This window comes from Schistocerca americana, chromosome 7 (assembly GCF_021461395.2).
Source record: "Schistocerca americana isolate TAMUIC-IGC-003095 chromosome 7, iqSchAmer2.1, whole genome shotgun sequence".
NCBI classification, from domain to species: Eukaryota; Metazoa; Arthropoda; class Insecta; order Orthoptera; family Acrididae; genus Schistocerca; species Schistocerca americana.
The window spans coordinates 447,749,081-447,768,740 of record NC_060125.1 but is presented as its reverse complement, the minus strand read 5'-3'; the positions used below and the strand labels follow the sequence as shown (position 1 = coordinate 447,768,740).

Sequence of the window (19,660 nt, the reverse complement as noted above, 5' to 3'; positions counted from 1 at the left end):
CGGAAATGTGCATTTGTGCATCAAAATAGTCAGCCAAACCCTTGTTTAGGAAGACATATGGTACAGCGTGAGGTTCTGCCTGTGGATACAACGGCTGTAAGAGCTTGTAGATGATGGGACTCCCATTGTCCAAAAGGAAAGCTCATTATTGTTCATCACCACAAACATTTTACACCGCAAAATGCTGTTCTAACTGAGCCATGTAACACGCCCACTGTTCGATATTCCCATCAAAAGGTTTGAACAACGGTGGTGCCGATGTGCCGCGGCGCCCTGGTGCGGTAGATAGGGAACTGAACTCTGCAGAACGGGGAGGGGGGACTCATTCAAATCGAGGATTTGCTCGATGAGAGCTTCATTAGTATGCTGCATCCTTTGAAGCAAAAGCAGCACTGGACTCGTAATGTCCATGAGGGGCGGCGCAGATGCCGCTTGATCCTGCTCTACCAGGGGCATTGCACACGGAACTAAAGTCCAAAATTGTCCTCATCGCCACTATTGTATTCTTAGATTGAGTCTTAACGACTAGACGTGGTAAAAGTTCACAGTAGTTCTGTATTCCTTTCAGGAGGGTACACCAAGAACAAAATTTACACAGAAACTACCTTCTGCTCCTCCTGCAGGATGACACACTAACAGTCTGGGTTCGGGTTAGTGCCCATGTGTCGGGCAGAAAATAAACACTCTACACTTTCCACATCTGATGATTGGTACCGATTCAGAGAAACTTCTCGGATGACGAGAGGACGTGTTTCTGCAAATACTTAACCATTCACGGCATTCGGAGTTCAAACTTGCACTACGTCATGCAACATCAATAATAAGAATGCGAAATGATCACGGATACAATCCTGCACATCTCCGCAGAATAAAAGCTTTAAGTACTACTTGTTGCAAAAATCTTCACTCAGAACTTGCAGATCTAATGCTGTTTTGGGTTGGGATGTTTTGGGGGGAGGAGATCCAACTGCGGGGCCATCGGTCTCATCGGATTAGAGAAGGATGGGGATGGAAGTCCGCAGTGCCCTTTCAAAGAAACCATCCCGGCATTTGGCTGAAGCGATTTAGGGAAATCACGGAAAACCTAAATCAGGATAATTCTATAAAGCAACTGTCAAGGTAGGAATTCACATGCCCCGAGTGTCCAAGCTTCAACCGACGGTCAAATCTCTAGTGTTCACTGCAAAATATTTTCGCGAAATGGACATTCATCAGCAGAATTCCAAGACGGGAAGACACCGAGCCACAGCAACCACATTATCTAATTGACTCCACAGCTGCACGCTAGCCAAACGATTCCACAATAAGAAACCGTCTGCAGTGATTCTCATAACTGCTTATTTGTTCACAGTTTTAATACGCAGCCCTACTACGATCGAAATACGATAGTCAGCTATTAACATCCTGAGCGCAATATCGGTGCATCACCTGATAAAGAAAAATATTAATATAAAGCAGATGAAATAAGTTTACACGGCTGTATTATTTGGACTGACATCTACATCGCAATCAAGAAAGAGAAGAAATGCATAGAAATCTCAGCGTAAATATATCAAATGAATATGTATTGCTCAGCAAAGCGAACGAAAGACCTAATCGTGGTAGAAGTACCATCATGTTTTGCCCTAGAAACAGGAGGAGACATAGCAGCAGCGTACGCTCCAGTATAATTACAAGTGGAGTGTGGCAGTACTTTACACGTCCGCACGACAGCGGCCTGCGTAGCACAATTAAATATAGATAACTTTATTTTTGACAATGTTCTTGGCATATTTCGACAGAGTATACTGTGTTTGAAACCATTTTTCGTCAGAATATACCACCGGCCCCATTTCTCCTGATGCATAATTTTTACATATGACTTTAATGTTGTATGCCTTCTTTGAAACTAAATAGTCTTTCTCGCACACCACAGCTCCTTTGTTCTGGCAATATATCCCATGGACATGATAATTTTTCGAAGCATTTCTTTGCTAGCCTCGAATCTAGTTATGAACATAAAAATACTGAAGTTTCGCAGTGTTGGTATTTCTTTATATTGTTCATAATATCGCAGAAACTGTTGCCTTACAACACATTTATCTATACCGCAATGGGATATTTATTGTGTGCCCTTTGATTCTAGACAGTTGAATCGCCGTTCTCTCAGCATGCTGTCCCTCCTTCCATAATTCACGCACCACAGACGTACTCAAGATTTACACATTGCTTGTGCATTCTGTCATGCTTCCAGTGCGCCCTGTCACTCCTACTTCTTCTCATAATTAATAAAGATGGTGATGTTGACATGAAGCCGACGTGGCAGCCCAAGAACGTACTTTACCAAATTACTTGCTATATTTGCACTGCGAAACAACAATGCCTTTCATTTTGAACTCGAACAGCGCTGTACATAGTCACTTGAAGAGATTATTCCCTGCTGCGACCAGGTCTTCGCTTTGTCGAGCAATGACTTGTAAACATATTACGAGGGAGCGCTTAAAAGTAATGACTCAGAATTTTTATGCGAAAACTCTTGAAACTTATTGAATAAAACAAGCGTTTGTAACATTCTACATCATTCCAGAATGAGATTTTCACTCTGCAGCGGAGTGTGCGCTGATATGAAACTTCCTGGCAGATTAAAACTGTGTGCCCGACCGAGACTCGAACTCGGGACCTTTGCCTTCCGCGGGCAAGTCCTCAGGTCCCGAGTTCGAGTCTCGGTCGGGCACACAGTTTTAATCTGCCAGGAAGTTTCATATCAGCGCACACTCCGCTGCAGAGTGAAAATCTCATTCTGGAAACATCCCCCAGGCTGTGGCTAAGCCATGTCTCCGCAATATCCTTTCTTTCAGGAGTGCTGGTTCTGCAGGTTCGCAGGAGAGCTTCTGTAAAGTTTGGAAGGTAGGAGACGTGGTACTGGCAGAAGTACAGCTGTGGGTACCGGGCGTGAGTCGTGCTTCGGTAGCTCAGTTGGTCGAGCACTTGCCCGCGGAAGGCAAGGGTCCCGAGTTCGAGTCTCGGTCGGGCACACAGTTTTAATCTGCCAGGAAGTTTCATATCAGCGCACACTCCGCTGCAGAGTGAAAATCTCATTCTGGAAACATCCCCCAGGCTGTGGCTAAGCCATGTCTCCGCAATATCCTTTCTTTCAGGAGTGTTGGTTCTGCAGGTTCGCAGGAGAGCTTCTGTAAAGTTTGGAAGCTAGGAGACGAGGTACTGGCAGAAGTAAAGCTGTGGGTACCGGGCGTGAGTCGTGCTTCGGTAGCTCAGTTGGTAGAGCACTTGCCCGCGGAAGGCAAGGGTCCCGAGTTCGAGTCTCGGTCGGGCACACAGTTTTAATCTGCCAGGAAGTTTCATATCAGCGCACACTCCGCTGCAGAGTGAAAATCTCATTCTGGAAACATCCCCCAGGCTGTGGCTAAGCCATGTCTCCGCAATATCCTTTCTTTCAGGAGTGATGGTTCTGCAGGTTCGCAGGAGAGCTTCTGTAAAGTTTGGAAGGTAGGAGACGAGGTACTGGCAGAAGTAAAGCTGTGGGTACCGGGCGTGAGTCGTGCTTCGGTAGCTCAGTTGGCGAGCACTTGCCCGCGGAAGGCAAAGGTCCCGAGTTCGAGTCTCGGTCGGGCACACAGTTTTAATCTGCCAGGAAGTTTCATTCTACATCTTTATTGTTCATCACTACTTATTGTCCGCCCTCTGCCATTAGAGGGCTCCGAATTGTAGCATATAACATTGACGATCTGTAATGTAACTATGTCGATGCGTGAAAAATAGAATGCTGTAATCGAACTTCGAATTCGTAGAGTTCGTCCACACATGGAGCACTCTCTCCTTCATAATTACACTGGCAGACCACGCACGAGCGCTGCGACTCCTGCAACAATCTGACGCCTTGGATTCGCTGTCCATACAGTCCCGACTTGGCCTCACCCGATTTTCATGTTTCCAGAGCTCAAAGAACACGTTCAAGGACTTGTGTTTGAAAGTGATGAAGTATTGAAGGCACAGATGAGGTTGTGGCTCCGTCAACAAAGTCATACATTCTGCAATGACAGTATCAACAAGCTGGTCTCTCGTTGGGACAAATGTGTTCGTCACCAAGGTGACCATCTTGGGAAATAAATATGAAGACATGAAGAATAAAGATGGAGAATGTTAATACGTTTGTTTTATTTACAAAGCTTTAATAGTTTTCACTTAAAAATTCGGAGGTATTACTTTTCAGCTTGACCCCGTAAATAACAAAGTACTTGGCTATATAGCTGGGCACTTAGAGGTCAAATAAATGCAGGACAATTCAAAATGAAAACAGCGATTACGAATGGTTATAACTATTTAATGTGAAAGAAAGTTCAGTATTTTTACGTACTTTATACGTGATCTATATCTTTCCTCTTGATCCCACGGACAGCTTCTAAGACATAATCCATTTTACGCCATACGTCCTAAAGCACATGTGGAAGCACAGACGCGAGTACATTAGAAATGATGATTTTTCATTCTGGAATTATTTTCGGCAACGGAGGTGCATACAGAAGGTCTTTCACATAACCTCATAAAAAGATCTCACAATCAAATTTTCCTCGAGACATAAAGTCTCGTCTTTATCTACGAGAATAATTCAAAAATGGTTCGAATGGCTCGGAGCACTATGGGACTTAACAGCTGAGGTCATCAGTCCCCTAGTACTTAGAACTACTTAAACCTAACTAACCTAAGGACACACACACATCCATGCCCGAGGCAGAATTCGAACCTGTGACTGTAGCGGTCGCGCGGTTCCAGACTGAAGCGCCTAGAACGGCTCGGTCACAGTGGCCGGCTCTATGAGAATGATGGAAGCTGAACGAATGAAATAAAATTCGTAATACGGCCGCTTCTTGAGCCCAGTCTCCTTGTTTACGAGGCAGGAATGGTGACCATTATACCACCGCATCAGATGCAGGAATGTCAGCCGTAGTGCTGTGGTGGTTTATCAATGAAGTAGAACAAGCGGCATGGGACGACCGCCCCGGACGAATAGAACGAAAAAAAAAGTAGCTCAGCGTGTTCAGGCAGGGGGCTAGATCCCCTCTGTAATAAGAAAAAACAGAGTGAATGGATCAACGATGAACTTGAACAAGCGTCATTGGACGTCCGCCCAGAACAAGTACAACGACCATTAACGAACAAAATGAGATCAACACCAAAAAAAAATGGTCAACATTCCTGCCTAGTAAGCAAAGAGACCCGGATTCAAGTCCCGGCCGTAGCACAAATTTTATTTCATTTATTCTATTTCCATCATTACCCACAAAAATAAATTTATAAGAATCAGACCCGGAGACGTAATTGGCCAACAGCAGAATTCAGGGTCGTCATGATCAGAATCATCAGTGCAACTGTTTGGGAGATGCTCACTTAGAAACGTGCGAACTCCCGTAGCCCAATGTGGTGGCTGTTCCATCTTATTGAAGTTGTAGCACCCGCCATTGCTCAAGCACGTCCAGACAACAATTTCTTGAAACATTTGATTCAATGAAGAAAACTGGGCCGTACAGTTTTTGTGCTGAGTAACACTGTGCTTGTACAGCAATCGAAATTTTGAACTTTGTTTTGGATTCTCTGTCATTCTTGGCGATGTATGAATCAATTACACAGGTGTGCGAAACGTAAGAACGAAAGTAACGTTCACATGACGTGTCACTGCCAAATAACATAGCTCAATGAAACTTGGACCATACACAGAAAGAATTGCTAGGATACATTACAGTACAGTACAGAAAATAACTGAACGAAATACGCAAAGAGGCGAACATAAATGACACTTTTATTCGTGATGGTGTCCTGTACATTACAATAGACGAAACATTGTTCTTAATAGGATGTGTGATCACCGCAAACAGCAATGCAAACGCTATGTGCTCTTATGCTGGTCACAAGCAAGATAAGGGGTTCTTGTAGTAGGGGTTCGGTTGTAGGCGCTTCAGTCCGGAACCACGCGGCTGCTACGGTCGCGGGTTCGAATCCTGCCTCGGGCATCGATGTGTGTGGTGTCCTTAGGTTAGTTAGGTTTAAGTAGTTCTAAGTCTAGGGGACTGATAACCTCAGATGTTAAGTCCCATAGTGTTTAGAGCCATTTGAACCATTTTTGGTAGGGCTTCCATTCCGCCACCATTGCAGCTGACAGCTGCTGGAGAGTCGTTGGTGCATATGGACATGTTGCAGAACGTCTTCCCAATGCATCGCACAGGTGCTCAATGAGATTTAAGTCAGGAAACGGAAAGACCACCTATTCGCCGAATACGCCCTCGTTCCAAGAGCACCTCCACCTGCGCTGTCGATGCGATCGCGCATTGCCTTCCTTAAAAATGAAGTTAGGGTCGAATTCGCCCGTGAAAAGACGCACATGAGGAAGAAGGAAAATGTCATAATAACTTTGACCAGTCAGTATATGTTGTTCGAAGAGCTGAAGGTCAGTACGCCTATGCAACATTATGCTTCCCCATGCCACATCACCTGGACCACCAAAACGACCATTTTCGAGAATACTGGACATACAATCATATGGAGAGAGGTGGAAATATGTAATTCATCCAGAAACACTGTCGAGCATGATCATTTTGATGTTGTGGTATGGTGAGGCATAATAGTGCATGGGCTTGCTGACTTCCAAATCTAAACACAGTACACTCTTTGGTCAGAGTTATTGCGACACTGTACTCCTTCCCCATCTGCCTCTTTTCAGTGATGCATTCGGCCCAGACTTCACTGTTATGAATCACAATGCGCGTCTGCATCGAACTGTGTATGTAGAGGAGCTCTTGAAACGAGAGGATATTCGGAGAATGGACTGGCCTGCCCGTTCTGCCGACTTAAATCTCATCGAGCACGTGTCGGCTGTGTTGGGGAGACCTGCTGCAGTATGTCCACATGCACCAACGACGATCCAGCAGTTGTCAACCGCGCTATAGGAAAAACTGAACGCCTTGCAACTACAAGTACTTACCAGCCTTGTACCCAGCACGGGAACACATTGCAGAACGTGAACTGTCGCCTGGGGTGATTACCCAACCTACTAAGAACCATGTCCCGCCTCTCTTAATGGCCAGGGGACCATCAAGAATTGCGATGACTTTATTCTAATTATTGTCTTTAAATAAAATAGGCATTTCTGTTAGTCTTATTGTACATTTATTTCAGTTACCTTACTTTGCTTTACTGATTCGTGTCTGGAAATCAATCTCACTACTGGGCCACGTCCAGTGTTCTTTCTTGTCCAGAGGCAACATCTATAGGCACACTTTGGACAGGCCAGGATGTGCCCCATGTCTTGCAGAGCACCACAATCGCGTCTGCTGTCATCCACCTTACCGTGACCCCACCTGATAACTTTTTTTTTTCACCAGGGGCCACTCCTGTTCTTATACGGTTCAGAGTCCTCCATGTTTCCTAGTTTGTTGTGGAGCCACCAGGCACTACCTTTGCTGGTGGATATTCAGGTGGTGGTTCTTCAATGGCCACTTTTAAGAACCTTCTACGGGATCTCAGTCGTCCAGGATGGCATGTGGTGCCAAAAAGAGGATGTATCTCATCAACAGTTTGTCTGAGCCTCTCTGTGAATTAGTGAAGTGTTCTTCAGGGGCTGGGACTCGCAAGACCAGCAGCTCTGTAAATATTTGCTAGGGGTGCGGCTTTCATACACTCCACTGTTACTGAACATGTTTCATTAAGGCTTATGTCGACCTTCTTCGCATATGTCGTTGTGGTCCATACTGGGGCAGGCATATTCAGCTGAAGAGAAGCACAGTATAGTGCTTGGGCGGTGGTTCTCAAGATAGTAATTTGCTGTTTATGAGTCTCCGCAAAATATTATTTCTAGGGGCCACATTCTGACTGATCTTTTCATAGTGATATCGTCTATATGTCAAAGATATATTCAACGTTACACCCAAATAGGTTGGTTTATCTGTGTGTTCCAGTGTGGCATTATTCAAGGATGCACTGAGCTTTCCCTTCGCTTGAGATCAAAAGTGGAAAACACTTACTTTAGTCTTCTAATGATATGGTCTGAGAGAGTTATTTTGATGGTACTCTGACAAGACTTTGAGTGTTTTCTCCAGTTTCTGCTCTACCTGGTTGAAAGACCTCCCCTCAGCTGTGATAGCCAAGCCATCTGCATATGGGAAATGCTTAGTACGATTAGATATTGGCTGGTCGTTAGTGTCATCATCATCATTTCCTTAGCCCCTTGTCCCACTTCAATCCGGGGTCAGCCCTGTTACTATGGATTTGGCAATGTCAGTGTAAAAGGGTGGCCAGATACCCTTCCTGTCGGCACCTGTACCACCTGGGGCGGAAGTAGTGTACCTCAGCTGTCTGCATCTAGTATAAGCCATGAAATAGTGCGAACGTTTGCAAATGTCTGTGGGTCGTGTAAATGGGGCGGTACATGGGGACCAGCCCGGTATTCACCTAGTTGGATGTGGAAAACCGCCTAAAAACCACATCCAGCCTGGCCGACACACTGGCCCTCTTCGTTAATCCGCCAGGCGGATTCGATCCGGGGCCAGCACACCTACCCGAGTCCAGGAAGCAGTGCATTAGTGCTCTCAGCTAACCTGGTGGATTTGACTGGTCGTTAGTGTACATATTAAAAAAAGGAAGGAGGCCAGAACGCATCCCTGGACTAGTCAATTTCTTTGTTTTCTATACTCCTGCAGTTCCTTCTATGTGCAGTTCAAGTTTTGTTGACCTATGTTACTTGGCTGTGACACATTGTGCGAAAGTTTCTTTCATCCTAAAGTTTTTGCACATCAATGTCGTTATAGCTGTTTGTAATCGCTACATTCATTTTTAATTGTCCTGTACATTAATAATACACTACTGGATATTAAAATTGCTACACCAAGAAGAAATGCAGATGATAAACGCGTATTCATTGGACAAATATATTATACTAGAACTGACAGGTGACTACATTTCCACGCAATGTGGGTGCATAGATCCTGAGAAATCATTACCCAGAACAACCACCTCTGGCCGTAATAACGGCCTTGATACGCCTGGGCATTGAGTCAAACAGAGCTTGGATGGCGTGTACAGGTACAGCTGCCCCATGCAGCTTCAACACGATACCACAGTTCATCAAGAGTAGTGACTAGCGTATTGTGACGAGCCAGTTGCTCGGCCACCATTGACCAGACGTTTTCAATTGGTGAGAGATCTGGAGAAAGTGCAGCAGTCGAACATTTTCTGTGTCCAGAAAGGCCCATAAAGGACCTGCAACATGCAGTCGTGCATTATCCTGCTGAAATGTAGAGTTTCGCAGGGATCGAATGAAGGGTAGAGCCACAGGTCAAAACACATCTGAAATGTAAAGTCCACTGTTCAAAGTGCCGTCAATGAGAACAAGAGGTGACCGAGACGTGTAACCAATGGCACCCCATACCATCACGTGGGGTGATACGCCAGTATGGCAATGACGAATACATGCTTCCAATGTGCGTTCACCACGATGTCGCCAAACACGGATGCGACCATCACGATGCTGTAACCAGAACCTGGATTCATCCGAAAAAATTACGTTTTGCCATTCGTGCACCCAGGTTCGTCATTGAGTACACCATCTCAGGCGCTCCTGTCTGTGATGTAGCGTCAAGGGTAAACGCAGCCACGGTCTCCGAGCTGATAGTCCATGCTGCTGCAAACGTCGTCGAACTGTTCGTGCAGATGGTTGTTGTCTTGCAAACGTCCCCATCTGTTGACTCAGGGATCGAGACGTGGGTGCACCTTCCGTTACTGCCATGCGGATAAGATGACTGTCATCTCGACTGCTAGTGATACTAGGCCGTTGGGATCCAGCACGGCGTTCCGTATTACCCTCCTGAACCCACCTATTCCATGTTCTGCTAACAGTCATCGGATCTCGACCAACGCGAGTAGCAATGTCGGGATACGACAAACCGATCGCATTTCTCCTCCTTAAACGAGGCATCACAACAACGTTTCACCAGGCAACGCCGGTCAACTGCTGTTTGTGTATGAGAAATCGGTTGGGAACTTTCCTCATGTCAGCACGTTGTCTTTTGTGAATGCTCTGAAAAGCTATTCATTTGCATATCACAGCATCTTCTTCCTGTCGGTTAAATTTCGCGTCTGTAGTACGTCATCTTCGTGGTGTAGCAATTTTAATGGCCAGTAGTCCTTCCGCCCCCTGAGCCGGCCCGTGTTGCAGGTGATCCAGCCGACGCCGGACGCGTCGCCGTGCGGCAGCGAGCGCACGCTGTACGCGGCGGTGCTGCCGCAGGCGCAGCTGCTGCCCGGCGCCGCCAGCGCGCGGCCATCGCTGAGCAGACCCGCCTCCCCCGCCGCCTCCGCGTCGCTGTCGCCGCCGGCGCCGCCCCCGAGGCTCGCGCCGCTCGCCTCCATCAGCTCCTGCGCAGCTTCGCTGCGCACCGACGACTGCGCCTCCGTCGGCTCCGACTCTGTCTTCCTCGACGACGATGACGTGCTGGACACCGAGGACGAGGTAAAGAGCCGTGTTCTGTTGCTAGAACCATGAATGCGTTTGACATACGAGGATTGAACGACAATACGAAAACACGAGGTGAAATGCATGCTTCAACATACAAAGTGTGTGAGAAAAGTAATGAGATTGATTTTTTTATCTACCAAAGTTTTTGTTTTTTCCGCTTCAAAGTAGCTACCCCGGCAGCTATACGAGGTCCGTTCAAAAAATTCGTAATTTCGCGCCAATGGTGTGTCGGAGCGAAATGCTGTTGGCATCCCTGCACACGCCTGTGTTCAACCCATTACAATCTGACGGGACTTCAACGTCCCACTTTATGAAAATGAGTGTAAAACATTCTTTGTCATTTGAATTGCCCGGAAATGTAGCGCGCCACTTATTCTTGCTATGGTAAATTTTTAATGCATCGCAGTTCTTTCACGGATGTGTTATCTGTGAGGCCAAACCAATTTGAATTTCAGCGCGTGCTGTCCTCGCAGTATTTGGTTGTATACAGTTGCAGGATGATCGTTCAGTTTTTATTCCGTGCATTTCCAGTGACATTCCGACCTCCATATTTCTTTTTCCTATTACTCGGTAAGTCAATTTATGCTAATAATTGGCTAGAAGCGGAATATATTATAAATCCTTAGATTATATCTGTAAAGACAATTTCGTACTTGTAAGTTTCGTCAGGCCTATAGATATGTGTTCTTGCATGACAGGCTATGGCGAGAAAGTTGTAAGGTGAAGAGATCCTGGAGTTACTCTTGGAGTATTTGTCATCTCACATCGATACACCTGATAAGGAAAGTAGAGATTCTGACACAGAACGAGTTTTAGAAAAATTCGAACTCAACAATGTACAAGTGCAAAGAACAAAAAATTATGCCACACCCTCTACCAGTCAACAAGAGAACATTTCCACTTGTTCTGAAGAAGCTGAAGAAATGCACGCTTCAACACTGGAAGTGTGTGAGAATAGTAATGAGACTGATTTTTTATCTACAAAAGTTTTTTTTTTCCTTCTGAATTTGAAAATGACCTGACAGATACGAACAAGAAATCAACAATGTACATGCGCACCAAGAGGAGCTAACAAAAAACACGCTGCTAGGCGCAAAGACAATATAGACTCTCCCTCTACCGAAAATGAATGAAATGCTGAAATCATGAATGGCAATCTAAAAGTTTCTCGCAAATTTAGGAGACAAAACTGTGCAACACTTGTGAATTCATACATTAGATATTCATGACAAAAGGTAAAACACTTCTGAAGGAAAGAGGAAGGCCAAAGCAAGAAACGTCTCCAAGTTCTTCGCTGAATAAAAGAAGGAAGAAAGGCTTTTCAGCTTCAAATGAAATTCAGATCCAAAATCTCGAAGCTCATTGGCCAAATTTTGTTGCAAATCGTGGTCGATGTGAAAACTGTGGTATTCATAACATAGAATCAAAGCCTCATTCTAAATGTTCTCATTTAAAGTATTTTTGTGTGTCAATGAAAGAAAAAACTGTCTTTATGAGTACCACTTTTCATGAAGTACTGTCTGTTGCTGTCTGTACCGCTGTGACCTGAAGGGACACTCAAGTCCCTTTTTGATAAAAATTAATAAAATTTGCATAATGTTATTTGACCTGGTTTTTCTTTGTACTAAACCTATTTCCTAACAACTAGAATACCACGGAAAAATTTCGAAACGTCTAAGTCAAAAAATTAAAAAATTCAGACCACAAAGGGTTAATGTGTAACTGCTGGAAGTTTTGTTGTTGTATATGTGTTAGTTATTGTTCAGTGCTATATTGAGTACAACGTTGTGTCACACACCTTGCGAATTTCAAGATGGCAGAGTTAGAGGAACAACGCGTCTGCATTAGATTTTACGTGAAACTCGAGAAAATTTTTACAGGCACACTAAATGCTGCAGAAAGCCTACAGGATGAGTGCTTAAGCGGTACTCAGTGTTACGAATGGTTCACAGGGTTTTAAACTGGCCGGATGGAAGTTAAAGATGAGTCTTCGACGTCTACCGACTACGCTCACGTGAGGAACGTCAACGAAATTGTGTGTGCCAATCGGAGACTATCTGCCCTAGAGATTGCAGAAGAATGTAACATTTCAGTTGAATCATGTCATGAAATCCTGACACAGCATATTGGAATGCATCATGCTGCCGCCAAGTTCGTCCCACGTCTCACGAGTCAAGACCAGAAAGACCACAGCCTCGCATTCTGTGAAGAGCTTTCGGACTGCGCAAATGTGAGGGAGATGTTCCTTAAGAGAATCATAACTGGTGATGGGACATAGGTGTATAGTTATGATATTGAGACCAAAGGTCAGTCTTCACAATAGGTCGATAAAGGTTCTACAAGACCAAAAAAAGCTCGTCAGCTCAGGTCAAATGACAAAGCCATTCTGATAGTTTTATTTGACTTTGAAGGATGAGTTCATCATGAACTCGTGCCACGGGGAAAAACGGTTAATCGATGGTACTACTGGGATGTGTTGCGACGCCTGCGAGAAAATGTGAGAAGGAAATGACCTGAAAAGTGGAAAGACAATTCATGGCTCTTGCATCATGGTAACGCATCCAGACATTGATCCTTGCTGGTGCGTGATTATTGCACAAAAAACGAAATCACTGAGTTGCCTCATCCTCCGTACTCTCCAGATCTGGCCCCTGCAGACTTTTTTTTTTTATTTCAAAGTTGAAAACCTCGTTGAAAGGAATAAGATTTGCAATGATAGACGATATAAAAGGTGCTTCACGTGATCCAGCAACAGGTGTACAAAGACTACTTCTGGAAGTGGAAACAGCGTTGGGGGCGATGTTATCAGTTGCGGAAATGCGTCTTACGAAGGAGACCATGCACAATAAGCAAAAGCTAATCGTAGACAAATTTTATGGACAAAGTTCTGGAATTTTTTGAACAGACCTCGTACACCGACGGCGTCGTTATTCCCTGACTTGGTAGTAGCGCTGAAATACTTCAACTTATAGGGCCTTTACCATGTCGATCACATTCTTTTGAATGTTCTCCAGAGTCCCAAAATGACATCCTTTTAAGACACTTTTCAGTTTTGGGGAAAAGAAAAAAAGTCACGAGGACGCAGATCTGATGAATAGGGGGGCTGTGTAATAACAGGAACTCCTTTCGAGGCCAAAAATTCCGTGATGGAAGTGTTAGAGTGACATGAGGTGTTGTCATACTGTAACATCCACATGTCTGCAATGGGCAAAACTTTGGTCAAAATTTTATGTACAGTGAAAGTGTTTAACAGGTTACCCATCATCCTTATTGTCATACGATTGTCTGATCTCACACCAGCACACACGCATTCGACGTTTTCGTTGGTTTTTGAAGTTGAAGGTCTCCCTGAGCGAGGTTCATCTTCGACATGTTCCCGGCCTTCCAAAAATGATTTGTGGCAGTGAAAAACTTGTGCTCTTAATAAAGAATATTCCCCACGGGCCTGTTTCAACTTTTCAAAGGCCACACTCGAGGATTCTCAAGTTTAATACAAAACGTGATTGCATAACATTGTTCTAAATTCCGCTGTTCCATTTTAACAGCTCACAACAAAGACACTACTTACTTTCTGGCGCTCTCAAAAATCACGTGATAGCTGTACACAGCTGAAACTCTGACAGAGCATGTAGAAGAGACGGACGAATACGCCAGTGTACACTAGTAGAACAACACAGCGTTGTCATATTGTTTGCAGTGTTGTCAGTCTCATTATTTTTCTCACGCACCTCATAAATGCAGAAGCTAACCAAGCCTGCAGGTTGCGCTGTTGTATTTGACAATAAACGGTATCTGGGTAATGTCCTCAATCCATTGCGATTAACAGCTGCGGTCAGAACAGTGTTCTACACAGTTGTCACTGCACTGTGTTGGAGATTCGTGAATTCTCATGTGGGCAAATTTATGGTGCCCTTATGACGGGTGCTTCCAAAACCAAGGTAGCTGAAGTGTTCATTGGTTCAAGAAGCATTGTATCTAAGATTTATAGCAAATACAGGGAAAGCGGGAAAACATCGTCTGTTTAGTCACAATGCAGATGAAACTGTGTGTTCAGTGTTCACGACAGAAGCTCATCTAAGAGGATTGTGACGAAAAATAAGAGGACAGCAGCTCCAGATGTCACTGCAGAACTGAATGCCACACCCCTGAACGCTGTCAGCACTAAAATAACATGAACAAAGCACCATAAGCTGCTAATGACAAAATGCTCATCAGTGACACAAATGCCAGTAACAGAAAAAACTTGGTTCTGAAGCCATAAAACCTGGACTATGGAGCAATGGAGGAATGGCATTTGGTCAGATGAGCTTGCACACTGTTGCCAACTTCTGGCTGAGTTTTCGTCCAAAGACTGAAACATGGTGGGGGGTCAGTGACGATTTCAATAGCCATAGTGGTGTATGTTTGGAGTTCAATGACGCTCAACATCAGGGTTATCAGCACCCCAAAGGCAGCTGTAGTGGCATATTCCATGGTTACGCTGCAAAGCAGCATTACTGCCAAGGTTTATGTGACCATTTTGGCTATTAGGTCCATCCCATGGTATAATGTTAGTTCCCCAATGGTGATTCTGGGGTCCAAGACTGCAGGGTCCCTGCACATCGTCCAGCACTGGATTGTTGCTTCCTCCATGTCCGCCACAGTCACTAGGTCTCTACATTATTGAGCCTTTGGAGAGAAGGGCGTATGATCGCTACCTACCTCCATCCCCGCTACCTGAACTTGCCACTCTTTTCAGGAAGAATGGTGCACTCCCTTCTTAGGTTGGTGTACAGATTGCACCTCGCAACTCTCGCGATTTATCTCAGGGACCAGCTAGGCTGTGCACTATTCTTCCTTAGCATCAAACTTCTTTCTTCCATGCAGATTTCTGTAAGTGAAGTGGCTATAAAACAAAACTCAGCTTCTCTACTTAAATGAAGTGTGGATTGGTTCCAATAAACTCTGTATATTGTCACAAACTTTCATAAACAGTTACAGATTGCATGGGAAGTTATTACTCCCAGAACCAACTCATATTGCTGTCTTAAAGCCATCTCATTAACATGTCTGTGAATAGTATAAAACAGCAACTACTTACATACATCATATTCATCTTCTTGGTGCTGGATGTCTTCCATGGTACCATAGCTCCTTCATTCCTCCTTGCTCCATGGAGATTACATATGCTCTCGAGCATGTTAACTCTGCACCTGTTGAGTAATACTTTCCCACAGTATGTGGTCTGCTGTTTACAAACTAATTGCAGTGGCACACGTCTTTACTCTAAGCTCTATATTTTACGATGTGATACATGCCTTTCCATGAATGGCATGTATCACCGCATATCCCTCCACTAAAAGAAAAGACATCATAATCATATATTTAACAATCTATCAATACAAACATACATATCCTCTAATTAGAATTTTTGTTAGCTCTGTTGTTTTATATTTAATAGCTCCCCTAACTTTGGCTAGCAAAGTGGCATAGAGTGAACCACAATTACATTGCTTTCTCTCCGAGCGCTTTCATCTCTTTAAACATTAATTCCATTAATCTGTATTCTTGTCTTTGGATGAAGCAATTGTTATACACTATTTTAGGACCAAACTTCAGATTATGCAGAGACTCAAATACTAGTGGTAAACTACAGAGTTAGCTAATATTTACTTTCTCAATTTATTATCCAGTTTAGAGGAGATGTTCCCTTAAGCAGAGTCCTTATTCCTTTTCTTCACAAACATTATTCTTAAGCATTTCTCTCTTCTTTAAGGCTATCTTTCTGGGGATTCAGTGCCCTTTTCCTCTTATTTTGTAGGCCCAGTCAGTGTGATGTACCTCTCCTTTCCTCTAAAGAGTTTGGGGTCCTTCCTTCCACAGGTCCACTTGAACCTGGCATAAGATCTCTTGTTTGGGGTTTACTTACCCACAAATTGGTTGGGATCCCCCTTTCCTTGAGTACTTCATTACTTCTTCCCTTCCACTTCACCTCATCTTAAGGCCACACCCTCCATGAAACTCCAGCTATCTCCTGCTTTTCCACTACATGTTCTCCTGTCTATTTTCCTCCCCCCAATACTCGTTTTCCTTCTTAATGTGGGCTTGTTATTTTTATATCAAGCTTATTAGTAAGACACTCTGTCCAACTCCTCCCTCCCCTTGAAACAGCGTCTAGCCTAGCAAAAGAATACCCTTAAATCATTTGTGTTTGTGCATAGTCTGTACGTGTGTATATGGATGTGGGTGGATGTTTGTGTATGTGTGTATGTGCATGTGTGTGTGTGTGTGTGTGTGTGTGTGTGTGTGTGTGTGTGTGAGAGAGAGAGAGAGAGAGAGAGAGAGAGACGAGTAGTATACACAAATCCCATACCTCCCCTGTAAAAGTTAAAAATAAACTCATCCACAAAACATCAAATTACTACAAAAGTTAACAAAGATCGTCACTTACATTCTCGATAATCATGAAATGACACATTTTGTACCATGTTCATCAAATTCATAGCCAACTGACTATTTTTTCATCACGTAGTTCATTGTTTGTACTTCTTTACCATTTCCACATTGTATAACCTATCTCTTTCTCCATTGTTGACTTTATCAAAAATAATGCTTTGAGGTGTGGCACCCTGTCAACTCTGTATGGAGCAACAAACTTAGGAAAAAACGTACTTATCTCTTTCTTGAGGTTTGAACTCGTGTGATGGTCGTTAATTGGTACCAGATCTCCAATATTAAATTCTGGTATTTGTGCCTGTATATTATACCGTTTCACTCATGAATCCTCACTATCTATTATGTTTTTCTGCACTTGTGGATGTACGTCGGCTATCACTCTCATTGCAGCCTGAGGCCAACTAAACAATTTTAATAAAGGTTCTCCCGTAAATGGCTTATCCATTATTTACATAGATGACAATTGTAATCTTACCCCCCCCTACACATCACTATTAAAATTCTCTTAGTCTCTTCACTGTTTTCAAAAGCTTTGAGAGGTGTAAGATATACCGAAGCAAAACTTTTTACTTATCTTCATCATCTCATTGTTGTTGGCTCCAAGTCTTTCATCTGGGGTACATTCTTGAGGCTGTAATTTTTATAACATTGTGGGTTCTTGTGGACCTGAGTAACTGATGAAGATTTGCCTATTGCTATGAATATCTTTGTAGTTTATCCCATTCTTCTAAATCTCAATCTACATCTACATTTATACTCCGCAAGCCACCCAACGGTGCGTGGCGGAGGGCACTTTACGTGCCACTGTCATTACCTCCCTTTCCTGTTCCACTCGCGTATGGTTCACAGGAAGAACGACTGCCGGAAAGCCTCCGTGCACGCTCGAATCTCTCTAATTTTATATTTGTGATCTCCTCGGGAGGTATAAGTAGGGGGAAGCAATATATTCAATACCTCATCCAGAAATGCATCCTCTCGAAACCTGGACAGCAAGCTACACCGCGATGCAGAGCACCTCTCTTGCAGAGTCTGCCACTTGAGCTTGCTAAACAGCTCTGTAACGCTATCATGCTTACCAAATAACCCTGTGACGGAACACACCGCTCTTCTTTGGATCTTCTCTATCTCCTCTGTCAACCTGACCTGGTACGGATCCCACACTGATGAGCAATACTCAAGTATAGGCCAAACGAGTTTTTTGTAGGCCACCTCCTTTGTTGATGGACTACATTTTCTAAGGACTCTCCCAATGAACTTCAATCTGGCACCCGCCTTACCAACAATTAATTTTATATGATCATTCCACTTCAAATCATTCTGTACGCATACTCCCAGATATTTTACAGAAGTAACTGCTACCAGTGTTTGTTCCACTATCATATAATCATACAATATAGGATCCTTCTTTCTATGTATTCGCAATACATTACATTTGTCTATGTTAAGGGTCAGTTGCCACTCCCTGCACCAAGTGCCTATCTGCTGCAGATCTTCCTGCATTTCGCTGCAATTTTCAAATGCTGCAACTTCTCTGTATCCTACAGCATCATCCACGAAAAGTCGCATGGAACTTCCGACACTATCTACTAGGTCATTTATATATATTGTGAAAAGCAATGGTCCCAAACACTCCCCTGTGGTACGCCAGAGGCTACTTTAACGTCTGTAGACGTCTCTCCATTGAGAACAACATGCTGTGTTCTGTTTGCTAAAAATTCTTCGATCCAGCCACACAGCTGGTCTGATATCCCGTAGGCTCTTACTTTGTTTATCAGGCGACAGTGCAGAACTGTTTCAAATGCCTTCTGGAAGTCAAGGAAAATGGCAGCTACCTCGGAGCCTGTATCTAACATTTTCTGGGTCTCATGAACAAATAAAGTGAGTTGGGTCTCACACGATCGCTGTTTCCGGAACCCATGTTGATTCCTACAGAGTAGATTCTGGGTTTCCAGAAATGACATGATACGTGAGCAAAAAAACATGTTCTAAACTTCTACAACAGATTGATGTCAGAGATATTGGCCTATAGTTTTGTGCATCTGCTCGACGACCCTTCTTGAAAACTGGGACTTCCTGTGCTCTTTTCCAATCATTTGGAACCTTCCGTTCCTCTAGAGACTTGCGGTACACACCTGTTAAAAGGGGGGCGAGTTCTTTCGCGTGCTCTGTGTAGAATTGAACTGGTATCCCGTCAGGTCCAGTGGACTTTCCTTTGTTGAGTGATTTCAGTTGCTTTTCTATTCCTTGGACACTTATTTTGATGTCAGCCATTTTTTCATTTGTGCGAGGATTTAGAGAAGGAACTGCAGTGTGGTCTTCCTCTGTGAAACAGCTTTGGAAAAATGACTTCACAATCTCCATTTCAGAACACTAATTCACATTGATGTTGACAAACTTAGAAAAACGTCTACTTCCATCTAAGACATGCCCACTACTCCTTACATTCTGCCATACTAACTATATTCCAAAGAGTTTACAAAACAAAAGAGCTTGCAAACTTTCTTAACAAAAGAAGGATCTTCAAGTTATATCATTATTTTATAAATGTGTCCAGAAATCAATTTAATAATTAACATTAGATGGTGCAATTAATAATATGAATTTTAGATTACCTATAAATTTTGTTACTTCAAATATTTTTAAAAGAAGAGTAATTTTAACCATTATAGTTCAATTCTTTTATCTTGGCGGCTCGCGCATGCCCGCCCAGACGCGGGAGATTGC

General features: G+C 43.7%; 1 protein-coding gene across 1 annotated transcript in view; it reads left to right on the top strand.

The window, feature by feature from the left end:
• The window catches only part of LOC124622991, a 101,167-nt gene that overhangs the window by 55,236 nt on the left and 26,271 nt on the right, over positions 1-19,660 (top strand). The window contains exon 4 of the mRNA XM_047148780.1: positions 10,202-10,495. Within this exon, the coding sequence (XP_047004736.1) occupies positions 10,202-10,495 (294 nt within the window). The remainder of the gene's footprint in view (positions 1-10,201; positions 10,496-19,660) is intronic.